This window comes from Ursus americanus, chromosome 37 (assembly GCF_024610735.1).
Source record: "Ursus americanus isolate L20-20 chromosome 37, mUrsAme1.1.p, whole genome shotgun sequence".
Classification (NCBI taxonomy): Eukaryota; Metazoa; Chordata; class Mammalia; order Carnivora; family Ursidae; genus Ursus; species Ursus americanus.
This window is the reverse complement of record NC_142163.1, coordinates 11,372,938-11,392,384: the sequence shown is the minus strand read 5'-3', so window position 1 is coordinate 11,392,384 and position 19,447 is coordinate 11,372,938. Positions and strand designations below refer to the sequence as shown.

Here is a 19,447-nt window from a genome sequence, read left to right as displayed (position 1 = left end):
ACACATGCATGAATGCATAAACCTGCAATACTGAGGTACTTCCTTCACCTGGAAAGATTATCTACAAAAAGACTACATCTACATTATAAGAACAGTGAGGAACCCAAAGCACTCCCCAAGATCAGGGATAAAGCAAGGTTGGTTCCATCAAATTATACTGTGACTTTTTTTTTCTTTTACTTTTGGTAGATTAGTAATTAAATAAACTGTGGTATGTATCCAGAAAAAGAAATGTTATTCAGAGATATAAAAAAATGAGCTTTCAAGATATGAGAAGACAGAGGAAACTTAGATGCATATTTTTATATAAAAGAATCCAATGTGAAAAGGATACTTACAATATATTCAAACTCTATGACATTCTGGAAAATGCAAAACTAGAAATATAAAAACATCAATGGTTTCCTGGAAGGAAGTTATAATTAGGTAAAGGACATAGAATTTCTAGAGCAATGGAATTCTCTATATGATACTACACTGTTGGGGAGCGCCTGGGTGTCTCAGCTGGTTAACCGTCTGAACCTTGATTTTGGCTCAGGTCGTAATCTCAGTATTGTGATACTGAGCTATGCATAGGGCTCACACTCAGCAGGGAACCTGCCTGAGATTCTCTCCCTCTCCTTCTGCTCCTTGCCCCACTCATAATCTCTCTCAAATAAATACACAAATCTTAAAAAAAAAAAAAAATGAAAAAATGTGCAAATTAGGTATCTGATACAGGATTAACATCAAGAATACAGAGAAAATTCCTACAAGAAAACAAAATACAATTCAATCTTAAAAATGGGCAATGGGGGCGCCTGGGTGGCACAGCGGTTAAGCGTCTGCCTTTGGCTCAGGGCGTGATCCCGGCATTATGGGATCGAGCCCCACATCAGGCTCCTCCGCTGGGAGCCTGTTTCTTCCTCTCCCACTCCCCCTGCTTGTGTTCCCTCTCTTGCTGGCTGTCTCTATCTCTGTCAAATAAATAAATAAATAAAATCTTTAAAAAAAAAAAAGGGCAATGAAACTGAAGAGCTATTTCTCCAAAGGTGGTACACAAATGCCTAATGAGCAAAAGAAAAGATTCTCAACATCATTAATCATAAGGGAAATGCAAATCAAAACCATAGGATATCACTCCACACCCATTACAACAGCTATTATTAAAAACAACAACGAAAAAAAAAAATCCCAGAAGTAGCAAGATAACAAGTGTTGGGAGGATACAAAGAAGCTGGAACTGGTGTGTGCTACTGGTAGAAATACAATATGACACAGCCATTGTGGAAAACAGGTTCTTAAACATTGAACACGGAATAACCATATGATATAGCCATTCTACTTCTAGTTATAGACCCAAAAAACTGAAAGGAGGGGTGAGACCATATTTGAACACAAATTTTCATGTCAGTATTATTCACAATAGACAAATGAAAATAATACAAGCGCCCATGAACAGATATATGGAAAAACAAAATCTTACATATATACAATGGAGTATTTTCAGCTTTTAAAAGAAATGAAATTGTGATGCATACTACAAAATACATGATTATGATTATTATACATTATTATTACTTTCTGGTAAAAGAAATAACCAAGATACAAAAGGAAAATATCACATGATAACAGTATTATAAGCAACCAGAAGAGTCTCATTTATAGGAAAAGAAAGTAGAACAGTGGTTACCAGGGACCATGGAAAAAAGATAATGGTAATTTACTACTTAGAAGATAGTTCCAGAGTGAGATGATGAAAAGTGCTGGAGATAGTAGTGATAGTTGAACAACACTGTAAATTTAAAGCCAATGAACTGCACGTGTAAAAATTACACATATGTAAATTTGTAATGTATAACTTAGCACAAAAAACTCTATACATACACAATTTGCACATAAATTATTCTTCTGGTATCAATTATTAAAAATGTAAAAGGAAGTCAGAACCTTAAACACTTTCTAAAAATAAATGACATGAAAGATTACAAATTTAAACTGTACTATATGTGGTATATCAGCTTTGGTACTTGTTCATGCATTCTTTAAAGAGTTGACTAGCTTAAAAAAAAAAAAACACTGGTATTTTTTTTTTAAAGAAATAAGCTTAAGAAGAAGTATCTTCAACAATGCTTACCCTATTTTTAATGAGATTGCTGCATTATTTTGTCCATAATATACTCAGTTCAAAATCAGTTTACTTTTTATAATTTTTCTTTCATCCTTTTATTATTTATTTGTATTTATATTTATTTCTATATAAGATGAAACACAATGTTATACTAGCTTCAGGTTTTACAACATAATGTGCAACAGCAACTCCATACTTGATGATATATTCACCACAACCGTGTACCATCTTCAAACAGTTAGTTCAAATTAAAAACAAACATAATTCAAGCAAGTGTTTGAAAAATGTATTTAGTGATCTCATTACCAAAGTTTGTGAAAGAATCCACAAAGTTCTATTTTAGTAACTGCTAGAGGATTCAATTTCTGATTTGCTTCATAGTAGGCCTTTTAGGAACCCTTATTTTGTTATGTTTTTGTACTTCTCATATATTTTGACACATTTCTGCTTCTCCTGCAGTCTTCTTTAAAGACTACAAGTGAGACACAAGAGTACTAATGTTCCCTATAGTACTTTTCATATAAAACAAAGTGAAAACAACTTTTCATTTACTAAATGAACATGAGACCTACACAGATAGTTTTACTTAATATTTTATCACTCTACAATTATTAAGTAGACTTACTTTAACATTTTTATTAGAAATGTTTCAAAATTAGAAGTTATCTTATGAAACAATTTTTTTCAATTAACAAAATATAGTTTATCAATTCCACCTTTGCTTAAATTGTTAATAGTTCAATAATTTCTAAGTTACAGCACTTATGAAACAGTTATACAAACTAAACAGGATTGTTATATAGAAGTAATGTGCAAATAGCAAAATAATCTCCAGGAAATAAATACTCACCCTCAATGATTCCTGGAAGGAGGAGGCTTGGTATTGTGCATACTTAGCAATTGTAGTATGAGATCTATTACTTTCACAACGCCAGATTTTCTTAGTTCCAGTGGGATCCCAGTTTTCATCTGCTGGTTGCAACAACTGTGTCCTCACCTCAACAGTATGTTCATTGTTAGCTTCTACCAAAGTTTTGGTAGAAAAAAGTCCAAGATCTTCATAAATAAATAAGTTGTGTTAAAAAAATTGTATTTGAAACACTGAACATCTGAAAGTATTTAGAAAAAACTTTAAGGAACTCCATTCATTTTTCTGAAGACTGCTTGAAGCCATGTGGTGCCATATTTGCAAAGCAATGCTTTGAAAACACTAGATCTAACCATCATTACAGGATATAAAAAGGAGCTGTAGGACTTACAAACAGGATATAATTTTGCCCACATTTATAGCTTAGAAAGACTTCTATCATGTAATCTAAAACAGTAATGTTGCATAATGATACCCAATTAAAAACATAAATATGCCAATACTGGCATCGTCTACTAAAAATGTGCTATAGAGGCAGAGAGGTAGAACACTGAACACTGAAAGGGGAAAAAAAGTTACTGCCAATGTTTTAAAATACTAAAGATAGTTAAAAAAAAAAAGAAGTTCAAACTTTCTTTTTTCAATCTTACCTAGTTTAAGAGCTCCAGCAAGGCCACGTATTACAGTAACAGGGTTTTTGGGATTTGTACAAAACTGATGTAATGGAGGAAAGAAAGCGTCACGCTTTGTTTCCAACTGTAAAATTAAAATGTTTTGTTAGATTTCATAAAAACGATTAAGTATTATACTGCAAATCTGTATGTGCTTTTTCAGCAGTCATTTTTACATCTACAATGTATCTTAACCATTAATACTGTGTTGCTACACATTACAGTATTTTATCATTAGTTGTTGTAGGAAATTATTATTAGGAGATAAAAGCTACATAAATTTCTCTTTTAAAGAAACATCTTAATTTGGTACAGTTTCAAATGATATTATCAATGTATTATATTACACTATTACATCACATTATACTAAAATTGATATTGATGATATTTAAACATTTTAGTACTTCAAAGTATTACCTAAGTGTACTTTAACTGTACTTCCATACTTCTTGTATGAAAGAGGTGGGAGAAGTAAACTTAATGCTCAACATCGAAGTGTTTTAAAAACTAAAAGCAAAATTAAAAAAGGACTGAATAAGACCCATCAAGGTAAGTATTCATTTTGCATTTATTCCCTCAGAGTTTATTTCATGTTTATCTCACATCTTCCCTTCACAATAAGATATGCATACATTTTAATTTGATAATAATGTAACACTGGGGAAAGAAAAGGCCAAATCTTCAAAACCCTCTATCTATAAAATCATTAATGCTTATTATTCAATTTTTAGCTCAAAACTTTTTTTGCACCTAAGGAACACAGCAAGGATGGACAACAAAACTCCGTGGGAAACAATCAAATTATTTTTATTTGTATCAACTTAAAACAATGTACACTTTATTTAAAATGTAAGACATACAGTGTACATTTAGAACAATGTTAACCAAAAAATGACACAAAACAATTCTTTCAGTACTCTTCTATAATCCCATTCCATCTGTGAGAAGATATTTAAATTTAAATATTACCTTCAACAAATCTTTCTGAATAAACCAGTAGTCAAAAAACAACACTTGGTAAATATTTTTGGTTTAATGGACTACACGTTTTTAACTACTTAACGTCAGTCTAGTGCAAAGCAATCACAGACAACATATAAATAAAAAGCAGGGATGTTTAGCAATAATCTTTGGTAAAAAACCGTAGGTATTTAGATAGGGAAATGTTATTTATCATCTTCTGGGATAAAGTATGTTTTGCACAATCATCAACTTATGAGAAAAAATTTAACTTTGGCTAAGAGAGCATCTGCATTTGTATAAAAATATATCTTCAAAAGACAGGTAAGTTCAGACACTTGATATATTCGTATTTTGTTAGTGAAACTCACATAAATACTAGGTGTGGGTGGATTCAACTTGTCTTTAGGCAAGGGAGGGTATGGTGAAGTTGGTGGTCTTGGAGGTGGACATTTATCCAACAAAATATGACTATTAGACAATCCATTTTTGCCGAGATTCCTGGAAAATAATAAGCAGAAAAAATGTATCAGCTATTCATTAATTGTGAAAATAGAAAGTAAAAAAAAGAAACTGAAATTAAGGTTTAGGTATCAAGCATTCACAAAAATAAAATCATGCTTTGTTATTGGTATTCATTCAGGAAAATAATCAAAAAAGTAATGCTGGCAGATACTTTGATTTCTTCTATCATTTAAGGAAAACTAAGTGAAATACACTGTATATTCACATAACAAGTTATTGACAAAATTTTTCTAATTTTCCAATTTATTTTCGTGCCTGAAAAATATTAACATGTTTCACCTTTAGATTTTCTTCACTTAATGTTAACAGTACTTTGAACCAAAGATAGGATAAGGTAATAATCTCATACTAGAATTTGTCTCTTTTCCTAAATGTCTTAATTATTTACAGAATAACTTTTGAAAACTTTCGAATCCAGAAAGACCATTTGTTTTCTATTTTCAAAACTGAATTTCTGTGTAATTCCCTAATATCCAGGAAGACACCATTTATGTAATTTATGACATTTATGACAAGTGTAATTTACGACACTAATTTTTAAAATATGTGGTTTGTAGGCATCGGATTAATATTTTTCCTTTAATGAAAGATATTTTTATAAATTACAAATTCTTATAGTGTAGGCAAATTACTCCAAAATACAAACTTTTTTTTAGTAGAAGCACATTATAGGAATATTACTAAAGCTTTAAAATTAAAAAAACCAATCACCTCAAAACAAATACAGAAAACTGTTATGTCTTTGAAATCATTGAGACTGGGTTGCCTAAGTGGCTCAGTTGGTTGGGCATAAGGCTCTGTTTCAGCTCAGGTCATGATCTCAGAGGCAGTGGCATGGAGCAGGTACGGGGCTCCGCCCTGTTCTCTCTCTCCCTTCCCCCCCCATGTGCACATACTCTCTCTCCCTCACCCACTAAATGTTTAAAAAAAAAATGAAGACAGATTATCCTATTCAATTATTAAATTAAAAAATAATCAACGTGGGGTGCCTGGGTGGCTCAGTCCTTAAGTGTCTGCCTTCGGCTCAGGTCATGATCCCTGGGATCAAGCCCCGCAATCGGGCTCCCTGCTCAGCGGGAAGCCTGCTTCTCCCTCTCCCACTCCCCCTGCTTGTGTTCCCTCTCTCGCTGTCTCTGTCAAATAAATAAATAAACAGTTTAAAAAAATTAATCAATGTATTTAGATATGTAAGGAAAACAGCTCTTAAAAATATTACAGTTTCAAAGAATGTGGAAACTATTTTGGAGAGTAAAATATGCATCAGTAACTGCGTTAATGTAAGTACAGATTAGGATTTTAAAATTTCAGATCACATAATAACACAAATTAAAAGCAAAATTATCATTTCTTGATTAACTTTATTTTGCTAAGGAAAAAACTGAAGTTAGGCCTTCTGGGTAATGAAAACTAAGGCTTCAACTGCAATCCCTATCAACTTTTCAGATGCCATATTAAATAGCCGTGAGGCTGCATAACCTATTCTTTTTTAACTATGACAAAGAGCTTCTGTTATTACAATTAAGAATTAAGTTTAAAATTACTGACTTGTTTTTAAAATAAAACAATGTGAAGACCTATATTAAAATAAATTTTACACTTAACTACTAATTAAGGTTAAATGTTAAATGAATAGGTCCCAGTATTGATCTATAAAAATATGATGACCTGTATGTTTACATTACAGTTAGATATGATACATTTTAAAGTTTTAAGATACAGTATTGATTCTAATTTATAAAATCCACAGAATACCTCCTTTTCACAAGTAAAAAATACCTGTCTGAAGCTGATAAAGGGAAAATTCAAGTATCTTCATTAGACTAATACATTAAGACTCAATACAATCTCTACATAATAAAGAAATGGTTTCAATGCTGAATTATGCATCACTTTATACAAAATACTATTCAGTCTGATTACAAAAATCTTGTTTCACAGAAAGAAATGTGATAGAATATAACCAATAATATACCAAAAAATATGGGTCAAGTATTAACATGCTCTTCATCTTCTAAGCCAATTTAATGTAGCACCAAGTTTAGCTATTCTCAATATGAAAAATGAGACTAGGTATAAGAAATGATAGCTAGTACAAGTCTGCCTCTACAATTCTGTAACAGAACAGATTATGGATATATAGAAACTCAAGCAATGTAAAGTAGAAATACATTTGAATAAAGAAAGAAAAAGATAAGGCATGCACAAGAGAGCCAAAACTAATTCAATCACTTGAATACTGAAGTTATAAACTAAACTCTTAAAAGCAGCAAGATACTGTAACTGCGACCAAGATGAACCAAACAATAGCACTTTAAAAATAACTATGACTTAAGGCGCCTGGGTGGCTCAGTTGATTAAGCGCCTGACTTTGGACTTCGCTCAGGTTATGACCCTGGAGGTTATGAAATTGAGCCTGGTGTCTGGCTCGGGGCAGAAGCCTGCTTGAGATTCTCTCCCTCTGCATCTGTCCCTCACCTCTCCCTAAGAAAATAAATTAAATTAAAAAAAATAAAAATAACCACAACCTTGAAAACTTCTGAGAACACAGACATGTAAGAAAACTCAGAACAAGTAATACAATGAAATTACATGGTAATTGCTTAATATATTTCTACCTATTCAAGTCAAAAGCTCTAAGAGCTCAGAACTAATTCATGTTTTTGTTAAGAAAGAAGCCACAAGTTTTTCTCTGCTAAAAATACAAGAAAGTCAACCCCAGGGCAGAAGTATAGGGTTGTGGACAATAAAAATAAATGAGTTTCTAAATAAGCATGTATCTGTAATTGTTCATGAGAAACTTTACTATAACAATCCAAACTGTAAGGGGAAGAAGGGGGGGTATATATAGGAATGATTAAGAGTTTCATTTTTAAAGACTTCTTAAACCTTTATATTTAACTCTATTAGGGAAATCCATTATTATATGAAAATTATTTTTAAAACACCTTATTTAAATTTACTTTCAAACACATCATTTAGAACAAAAAATGAAAGGTGTTCTACAGATAAACGCTTATACAATTCACTTTTTTTCCTCCAGAAGTTACTCAATGAATTCATATTCTTATAAAGGAAGTATCAGTGTGAGAGCAACGAGGGAACTCTCACACTGATACTTCCTTTATAGGAATATGAATTCATCCTGAGCAGGATACATCAATATCAATCAACAGAACTGCAAGACAGTTATCACCTGTCAACCTGGCTCTTTCTCAAAGCCTCAGAATAATTTTAACCTTAACTTTCAGATCCTGTTCTGTTATTCTCTTTCCTCTGTCCTTTATTTTCTATTTATTTTTCCCTTTCTGATTTCCAAATGAATGGTGGTGTTGAATGTGTCTTCAATACTAAATTAACACTTACACTGGAAAACTGAAAAAACCATGCAGTCACAGGTTTCTATACAGTGTCTTACAGATACTTGCAACTTTATTTCTAAATATTTTATTTTTAAGTAAGCTCTACAGCAAATGTTGTGCTGGAACTCACAAGCTTGAGATCAAGAGTCACATATATTCTTCCAAATGAGCCAGCCAGTCACCCCAATACTTGCAATTTTAAAAAATAAAATTCATATCCGATGTAATGCAAAAGGCTTTTAAGTAGTTGCTATGCCAAAAACCAATCTCCAAGAAACTATTTTACCCAACACTGAATATTTACGGATATCTTGAAAATGAAATGCGGTTAAAATCTCTTATCTACCAAAAAAAATGAGATACCAATTTCATTTAACTGTAACTTTACATAAAATATTAGTTATTTCCATTACTCCACACCAGGTGGCTGCCAAGTACAAGGTACATAAAAATTTTAAATGTGCTATACTGTTTAACTTTGTCAGTGACACACATTTAATGGCTGACTCACAATCCTAATAAAAGAATCTAAGTAACGCACGTCCAAACAAGTTTTAGGTAAAGCAAATAGAGAATACATAACAACTACCAGTTTCAAGAGAAGATTTACAGTGATTAAGCAAGAATTATTTTCAACGTTGAAATTCAAAACTTGTAGTAAACAAAATAGTCTAGGTAGTTCAAAATTACTTAAAAACAGCATGTATTTTCTATTTTACTTAATTTCATCAAGTTAGAACAATCTTTTTAAATTCCGATGTATTAAGTGTTCAAATTTCAAATGTTATGTAATATACATATTACAGAGCATTTCATATATGTGCCCTAAGCACTTACTTTATCTGAATTTTATTGTCTTATAAAGATAATTTATGAGTAAATTCAAGAAAGGAAAAAGATAATTTATTATTTAATTTAGGATTAGATTTTATTGTGTTTAGTATAAACAGAATAAAAACACTACATTAAAAACTTGTTATCAGGTTTCTTTTTGAGGTGCTAAAGTTCTTGTAAAATTGACTGTGGTGATAGCTGCACATATCTGGGAATATACTAAAATACCAATGAACTGTACATTTTTTTTTAATTTTTTTTTAAAGATTTTATTCATTTATTCGACAGAGATAGAGATAGCCAGCGAGAGAGGGAACACAAGCAAGGGGAGTGGGAGAGGAAGAAGCAGGCTCATAGCGGAGGAGCCTGATGTGGGGCTCGATCCCATAACGCTGGGATCATGCCCTGAGCCGAAGGCAGATGCTTAACCACTGTGCCACCCAGGCGCCCCTGAACTGTACATTTTAAATGTGATATATGTGAATCATACCACAGCAAAGCGTTTTTTAAAAAGATAAATTAAGATATGTAAGGGGGGAAATCTGGTGTCACAATAACAAAACAGTCTTCCTTGTTCTTTGATTCTTCATCTTTGTGGGAAGGCAAAAAGTTAAGAAAAAAATTTCTGAGAGTAGCAGAATATGGTTACCCTTAGCAGAACAGCTGACCATCTGTAATACTTCTTAGTTCTTTCAGCCTTTCGTCTTCTTCCTCCTATCCACTTTATAACCTCTCCTACAGTTAGACAAAGTGTTACCAAAAAAGAAAACACACAGTATAGTTTTCCAGACTTTACTGTTTTCTATCAAATATGATTTAATTCATTCTCAGACTTTATTTCCAAGAGTAAGGTCAATCATAGGGAAGCAAATAACTCAGATCACCAGCAGAACACAATCCTAGTTAAAAGCATGCCTCTCACGTAAAGCAGGCTGTAGAAAAAGGTTTTTCACATCTGATACATTGCTGAAGTATAACCATAATACGAAACGTAAAAAAGACCCTTTTGAAATTGTTATTTTAGATAAGTTACTATATCACAGTTTACATTTTTTCCTGAAACATAATTTCTATATAAAATCAAAATATTATTTCAGTTTACTGATTTGAACAGTAGTCAACCATTCCTATTTCGTGACAGATTTCCCATACTAACCTGCATGCTTTCAGAACTTCCGAGGAACTTGAGTATATGGACACAGACATTGATGGTATAATATGAGGACCAGGTTTTTGGCTAATTATAGGCAGGTCTGTTTTTATAGAGCTCTGTGAGTTCTCCAGACCCTCTCCATTAAGTGTATGTAACCTACTGTGAGGACTGTTAAGGCTGGAAACCCTGTGTGTAGCTGTCTGTTCAGTGGATTTTGGAGAAGGTGTTGTGGTAGAAATGACTGAAGAGGGTGAAGAGGCAACAGAATCATTAGTCTTTGTACAAATAGTGGGGTAAAAATTATTGACTTTGTCACAGGCTCCACTACCCCCACTGTCACTGGCTTTTCCAACCAACAAGGCAGAGACCTGAGGATTGTCTGAAATCTGTACATTTGGTGATGTGGAATCTCCATGGTTAGGACTACAAACAGGTTCTGCCATCAACTGCTGAACATGATTAGAAAGTCCTTTGACACCGGCACAGCCATTAGGTTTGTCTCCAACATGCCTGCTTATTTCAGGCACCAAGGATCGATTTCCTGAAGGTTTGCTCTCTTTGGTAAAGGTAATGCCTTGTTGTCCACCTGAGGTAGGAATATGAGAGGAGAGGTGATTGAGAGCAGCTCCCTGTGTTACTGAATTGCTAGGCAGAGTTCGAATTCCAGTCTGTTTCTGAATAGCAGTGCTAGCTGCCTGGAGATACTGGGCAGGCCCAGTGGAAATGGGAGGTTGTTCATCATTAGGTCCTGCCAAATGTGAACTCTGACCTTTGTGAAGACCCTTGGAGGAAAAAGAAAGAAAGAAAGAAAGAAAGAAATTACCAAGATTTGTTTGAGTCTATTATTTTGCAAACTGAGGATACATATACAGAACAGTAACTGAGGATTAAAAATATTTAATGAACCACAAAAATAAGCAATTAAATGTGCAATGTAACTTAATCCAAAACCTAGAATTTATTTTAGAGTTTCCATAACCCACTGATTAACATGGTTAGAATCTTTGGCAAAAATTAGATAACTAGACTGCATAATTTGTTTGTATTAGTGTGCCAAAATATTTCTTCACATAAGGCTTTAAGAATTTTTAATGCTCATTTCTGTTACATACATTTTCATGTTTAGAGAAATGTATCTGTAAATTTAGATATGGGAAAAATACAGTCATTATCAAGTGAAGCCGTTAACACAAACTAAATGGCACAAGTCACTTATCTAAACAGTATTATAAATTTAATTCAGAACGTGTACTTAGTAAACCTTTAAAATTATCAGTGACCCTATATAAAAATCTAGCAAGTATCCTTCATCCAAAAAGCAAAAACTATTAAATCTCTGAATATATTTCAAGAAATAACTTACATGGATTACCATATTCTCACCCTCAGCCCTCATAACCCACAAACATTTTATGTGCTGTTCTCACTAATTACTCAAGAATTGATGCACTTTTACTTAAATTCTCAAGATTAGCAGACTACATGGAGAATGTCAGGGCATTATTATGGGATAGTTTACCAAAATCATTAAGTTTTGAACAAAAGGGAAGTTATATATGGAATTGAAATATACAATGAATTAAATTAATTTTACCTGGTTGAACTGCTCTAAAAAGATTCTCATTTTGTTTTACTGAGTAATGAAGCAACACTGATTAATACAGAATAAGAAAACAATAATTTAATACTTCCCAAGCTACTCTAATAGACCATGAAAACTACTAACTTCTTTTGAGTTAGAAATACAATTATACACTAATATATTTTTAATATAAAACTCTGTATGGAGTTAAACCTTAAAACCCTAGAGAGTATCTTAGAATTGGCAATTCTAAGTTCGTAATTAATTTAGCAACAAGGCAAAGACCTTCTGCTTTCATATGAAATGGAATTAAGTTATATGCACAGTAAAGTCAGTTTTATGTATTAAAATCTGCCAGCATGCTGCTGCTCTTAAGTTTTATCATCTAAAACACCCTAAACTAACAATATATTTTAAATCAAGAATATCACTTACATTTTATCTACTTTAATACTGGGCACATTAAAAATGACATAAATTAAGAGTATAAAAGGACACTCTAGCTTGAAATAAATAAAATAAAAGATCAATGGAGTAGTTAGGATAAAATCCTTAAAATTCTTATTGTATAAAATCAGTTTTCATAAAATAACAGTAGCAAATATTGTAATCTAATCAACGCTCAAAATATTCAGAAGTGGGTAGGCAATTAAAAAATGAATTCAGCATCATCAAAACTGACACTCAAATTTCAAAAAGTAGTAATTTTATTACTTCTCTATAGATCAAAGTACCTTGAGCTTATTAATTCTTTTAAAGGGAAACCATGGTACAGTGAAAGTAAAGAAGGACTTGAGAACTGACTGCAATTTTCAGTGTATTCCTCAACCCATACTGAACAGATAGCCAATATAAGCTTGATGGACTACGGTTACAATGTTGGTCATAATAAATTAGTTCACCCCAACGTATAAGCACAAAGGGAAAATTTTCAGGAGATCAGACTAAAAGTTAAAACTAGAGATAAAAACAAGATCATGGCTGTGGACAAATTCAGAAGTTCCTCAACAAGCAACTCACTATAAAAAACATAAATTGAGAAAAAAACAAACATTAAACACAATAGTTATAATACAGACTTTAGGTGAACAATATTCAATAGAAAAACGGGCTGAACTTTGAGGAATAGGCCCCCAAAACCATACTGAAAGAAAAAAAAAAGGCAAAACACTTCTGTATTAATACAAAAAATCTTGTTTCAAACTCAGGAAATTTACAAAACCCTAACGAAAATAAACACACACACACACACAAAAAACCCCTGCAACTGATACATCAGAATAAAATATCTGCAAAAACATACAAAGAGAAAACCCAAAAGCCCAAAGAAAATGACTCACCACAATAAAATGCAAGAATGGTAAGAGAAACAAAATACTTGTCATAAAAACTTTAATCCAGATAACAATGGGATGAAAGGTTCAAAGTACTCATAAGAAAATAAATGGCAAGAATATTCAATAGGGAAAAGACCAGTCTCAGTCTCTTCAGCAAATGGTGTTGGCAAAACTGAATAGGTACCTGCAAAGAAGTGAAACTGGGACACTTTTTTATACCATACACAAAAATAAACCCAGTAAGAGATTAAAGACCTAAAGGCAACACCTGAAACCACAGAATTTGTAGAATAAAAAACATATTAATTCATAAGTGTCAGTCACAGAAATATTTTTCTGGATACGTCTCTTGAGGCAAGGGAAACAATAGTGAAAAGGAACTATGAGGACTTCATCAAGATAAAAAGCTTTTGCACAGCAAAGGAAAGAGTCAACAAAACAGACAATCTACAGGATGGGAGAAGATAATCTGCAAATGATATACCTGATGAGTGGTTAGCAACTAAAATTTATAAATAACTCAATACCAAAATCCCAAAAGTCTGACTTAAAAAATGGAAAGAGGACCTGAATAGACATTTTTTTAAAGAAAACATCAGATGGCCAACAGACACATGGAAGGATGCTCAACATCACTCATCATCAGGGAATAACAAAACCACAGTAAGGTATCATCTCATATCTGTCAAAATGGCTAAAATCAAGAGACACAAAATAACTAACCATGGTAAAGGCATAGAGAAAGGCATAGAGAAAAAGGAACTCTCATGGACTATTGACAGGAATGTAAATTGGAACAAACGCTGTGGAAAGAGTATGGAGATTCTTCAAAAAATTAAAAATAGAAATGTCACATTATTCAACAATTCCACTACTAAATGTTTACCCACAGAATACAAAAACACTAATTGGAAAAAATAGATGCTCCCTATTTTTACTGCAGCATTATTTATACAATAGCCAAATTATGGAAAGAATCAAAGAGTCTATCAATAGATGGATGGATAAAAACCATGTAACATAAAAATACACAATGGAATACTATTAATCATAAAAAGGATGAAATCCTGTCATTTGTGATGGCATTGATGGACTTAAAGGGTATTATGTTCAATGAGGTAAATCAGAGAAAGACAATATTTTATGATTTCACCTACATGTGGAATATAAAAAGCAAAACAAATGAATAAATAAACAAACAGAAATAGACTCAAATACAGACAATAAAGCAGTGGTTGCCAGAGGGAAGGGCTGTACCATGAGAGGCAATATAAGTGAAAAGGATTAAGTAGTACAAACTTCTAATTATAAAGTACATTATAGGATGAAAAGGACAGGATAAGATATATAGTAAAGAATATTGTGTAACTACGCATGGGGACAGAAGGGAATTGGACTTACTATGGTGAGCACTGTGTAATACATAAATTGTAGAAGCACTATATCTGTATACCTGAAAGTAATATAACATTGTATGTGAACTATACTTAATGCTTAAAAATGCACACCAGTAATACTGGTGAGTTTCTCCCAATATTTAAGGAAGAAATTATGCTAATGCTCTACAATTTGCCCCAGAAAACAGAAGCTGAGTGAACATTTTAACTATGCTTAATTAGGCCAAGATAATGATTACCCTAACAACAACACCGAACATTTTAAGACATCACCAAAGATGTTACAAAAAGACAACACACACAAAAAGTATGTCTTATAAACACAGGTGCAAAAATCCTCAACAAAATATCAGCAACTCAAATATAACTATGTATAAAAAGAATTATATACCATGGCCAAGCAGGATTTATCCCAGGTATGCAGGCTGATTCAACATTACAAAACCAATCATTGTTATCCATCATATTAAAAGACTGAAAAACCAAAATAATATGATCATAACAATTGATATGCATGGTAAAATTATTCCCTGTAAACCTGGAAGACTGAGGAACTTCCTCCACCTGGTAAGAATACCTAGAGAAAGACTATATCTGCATTATATGAAGGGTGAGTAACCCAAAGCCTTCCCCAAGATCAGGAACAAAGCATGGATGTTCCTACTTAAAACTTTTAGCATTGTGCTAAAGTCTAGCTAATGCACTAAAGCAAGGATATAAAAGGGAATCAAATAAAAAGAAAGAAAAGAAGGGGCGGGGCTCCTGGGTGGCTCAGCCACTAACTGTCTGCGCCACTTCGGGCTCCCTGCTCCGTGGGGAGCCTGCTTCTCCCTCTCACACGCCCCTTGGTTTTGTTCGGTCTCTCGCTCTGTCAAATAAATAAATAAAATCTTAAAAAAAAAAAAAAAAGAAGAAGGGGCGCCTGAGTGGCTAGGTGGGTTAAGCATCTGCCTTCGGCTCAGGTCATGACCCCAGGGTCTTGGGATCAAGCCCCGTGTCAGGCTCCCAGCCAGTGGGGAGCCTGCTTCTGCCTCTCTCCCCAACTCGTGTGTGCACGCTCTGCTCTCTTTCTCAAATTAATAAAAAGGGGCGCCTGGGTGGCTCAGTCGTTAAGCATCTGCCTTTGGTTCAGGTCATGATCCTGGTGTCCTGGGATCGAGCCCTGCATCAGGCTCCAGCCCGCATCAGGCTCCTCTGCTGGGAGCCTGCTTCTTCCTCTCTCACTCCCACCATTATTTTTCTGAATGCTGACAAAATGATTCTTAGGTGTATATGGAAAAACAAAACGTCCAAAATAGCCAACACAATCTTGCAGGGAAAAAACAAAGCTGTAGAACTACACTATTTGATTTTAAGACTTAATATAAAGCTATATTAATCAAAGAACTATGGTATGGGCAAACTCATCAAGGGAATAAAACAGAGCCTAAAAATAGACTCACATAAATGTACCAAACTGCTCTGTGATAAAGGAGCAAAAGCATTTTTACAATGGAGCAGATACATTCTTTTCAATAAATGATGCTGGAACAACTAGACATTTAAATTTTTTAAAATGAACTTTTACACTAATCTTACACCCTCCACAAAAAGTTAACTGAAAGTAGATCACAGACCTAAATGTAAAATGCAAAAGTGTAAACTCCATGATTAACATAGGGGAAAATCTAGATACCTCAGCCATGTCAAGACTTTGTAAGACAATCATGAAAGAATTGACATGCTAGACCTCCAATAAAATTAAAAACTTCTGCTCTGTAAGAGGCACTGTCATAGAGTGAGAAGAAAAGCAGGAATTGGGAGGAAATATTTACAATATTCACATGTGATTAAGGACTATTAACTACAGAAGGAAAAAAAATGTAACACCCAACAATAAGAAATTAATCCAACTAAAAAATGGGCAAAAGATCTGAACACATGCCTCACAAAGTTAATATATACGGTATGAGAAAATGCTTCAAAACACATTAGAGAACTGTAAAATTAAAAAATGAAATACCACCGTATCCCTATTAGAATTACTAAAGTCCAAAACTATGAAGGCCATAAACCCAAATGTCCCTCTAAATTTTGTATGTTTAAAGTTAATCCACAATATGATGATGTCTGGATATGGGATCTTTAGGAAATCATTAGGTAGTACCTTCAAGTAAGAGATTAGAAGTCCCCTTATAAAAAAGACCCCAAAGTCCTGGATGGAGCACCGCATTGGGATCCCTGCTGAGCAGGGAGTCTGCTTCTGCCTCTGGCTCGTGTGCTCTCTCTCAAATAAGTAAAATCTTAAAAACAAACAAACAAACAAAACCCCAACACCACCAAAAACAACAACAACAAAAAAGGCTCCAGAAAGTGTCTTCATTCCTTCTGCCACTTGAGAACAGGGAGAAGAAAGCTGTCTATGAACCAGAAGAAGGCCCTCAACAGATACCAAATCTTCTATTACCGTGATCCTGAATTTTCCAGCCTCCTTAACTGTGAGAAAGAATTTTCTGTTGTTTATAAACTACCCAATGTATGGTACTTTGTTTTTATCTGTCCAAACTAAAAACTTTCATGTTGAAATGGATCATCAAATGCTGGGAATAGCTAGAACAAAAAACAGACTCAGTCATTACACGTGGAAATGGAAAATGGTCCCAATGGTTTACAAGATAATTTGTTAGTTTTATACAAAACTAAACATTCTGTAATGAGTGGCAATCATGTTTCTAGGTTTTCACCCCCACGCATTGAAAACTTAGTGTCCATACAAACTGCATATAAATGTTTATAGTAGCTTTACTCATAACTGAAAAAACGTACACATAACCTTTATTTTTCCTTCGTAAGTGAACGGATAATAAACTCTGGTAAATTCAAACTATGTAATATGATCAGTAATGAAAAACAAAATGACTATCATGTCAAAGAAAGACATGTAAGAACCTAAAATGCCTAATGGCAAGTGAAAGAAGCCATTCAAAAAAGGCCAATATCCTGTACTTATTTCAGCTATATGACCTTCTGGAAAAGGCAACAATATAGAGATAATAAAAATGTTACTGGGACAGGTTCAGAGGAGTCAAAAATAAAGAGACAGAACGCAGGATATGTTTACCCTGTAAGTATGAATCTACTTTGTGTGATACTATAAAGGTGAATATATGCCATTATCAATATGTAAGAACCATTACAATATATAATCTAAAGGAAAGAAATCAATGTAAATTAAAGGGTTTAGTTAATAACAGTGTATTAATAATCCCTTATCATCTGCAATTATCATGTCACACTACTACAAGATATGAAGGATAGGTGAACCTTAGGATGGGGTAATTTTGGAAGCTTTTAGTACACTCTGCTCCATTTTCTATAAACTTAAAAGTGCTCATTTACAATGTAGTCTTTCAATTAAAACTTTTGTAAAATTTAACACTTAAAATTCTTATACAATTATGAATTATTTAAAATTAACTTTCATAGATAAAATCATTCATTAAATTTTATTTCTTTTTCTTCTCAAAATATACACAACCCAAAGAAAAATTATTTAAGAGCAAACAAAGCAGCTAATCTTTTACCTGAGTGGAGTTAGACAGCTGTTTTCTCCATGGCTCTTCTGTGCTGCTGGTCAGGTTAGTGCAGTTATGAGGTAGAGTGAGTATGTTTGGCTGCAGGTAAGGCACATTTCCATTACTTCCATTTCCTGTTACATAATTATTGCCTACTAAAATAATGTCTGTACTCTCTAATGATTTTGATGTGCCAAAAGGAGCACAGCCTCCAGCAAATGGTCCACTGGCCAAAGGCTTTTCAAAACAAGCAGAGCGTACTTCTGGTTGAGAGACACTAGGTTCTCTAGGCAGAGTAGAATGTGGTTGCTGGCTAGAGATAAAGTTTGTAGGCAGTGATGAGTTAGCTATTGGCCCATTAGGAATTCCAGTAGTTTGTCCTGTCTGTCCCATCTTCAAAAACAAAAAAGAAAAACCTGCTTGTGTGACTTTGAAAATGTGTAATCGATACATCCCTTTATATATTATAATATTTAATATCTCTATGTTAAAAAACATACATTTCAAAAATGAAACATGGGTAAAGCAAAAATCTTTTTCATGATATACTTAAAGAAAATTCTTTAATTAGTGCTATAAGGGCAAAAGAAAGCATCTTAAAATAATCGATTAGTCAGTAAATTACAGACCTTATTTTATATCATGAAGTAGGGGATTTCAAACTTCCATTCATTACATTTATGCCAAATCCTTGATAACAAACTCTCCTTTAAAAACATCACCTCAAGATGGGATATTTTAATTCTAAAATAATAAGTCCATAGAACACATCTGAAGTATTACTCCCCCCAAAAAAAAGAAAGAAAAAAGGAAATATGAAGTGTTTTGTTTTAAATTAATTTATGGCTATTAAAAAAACAAAACGTGTCCATTAGTAGTATTTAAAGCTCAGATATATAATTCCGTGTTTTGTTTTGTTAAGTATGCTCCAAGCCCAGCCTGAGACCCAATGCAACGCTCAAACTCACCACCCTAAGATCAAGACCTGAGCCGAGATCAAGTTGGATGCTTAACTGACTGAAATACCCAGGCGCTCCCATATATAAAAATTCTATTCAATATGTGTAGAAAGTAGATATGATGATTAAAATATACTC

At 33.2% G+C, this 19,447-nt stretch overlaps 1 protein-coding gene across 6 annotated transcripts in view; it reads right to left on the bottom strand.

Moving 5' to 3' along the window:
• Nucleotides 1-19,447, bottom strand: part of LOC123803731 (lysine-specific demethylase 6A-like) — a 150,205-nt gene that overhangs the window by 44,934 nt on the left and 85,824 nt on the right. For 4 of the 6 annotated variants that reach the window (XM_087859306.1, XM_087859308.1, XM_087859307.1 and 1 more), the window contains 5 exons: nt 18,360-18,743; nt 10,484-11,262; nt 4,981-5,110; nt 3,629-3,734; nt 2,961-3,166 (listed from right to left, as the gene is read on the bottom strand). In XM_087859306.1, coding sequence (XP_087715432.1) covers nt 2,961-3,166; nt 3,629-3,734; nt 4,981-5,110; nt 10,484-11,262; nt 18,360-18,743 — 1,605 coding nt within the window. The remainder of the gene's footprint in view (nt 1-2,960; nt 3,167-3,628; nt 3,735-4,980; nt 5,111-10,483; nt 11,263-18,359; nt 18,744-19,447) is intronic. The other 2 variants (XM_087859310.1, XM_087859311.1) reach the window with 2 other exon arrangements.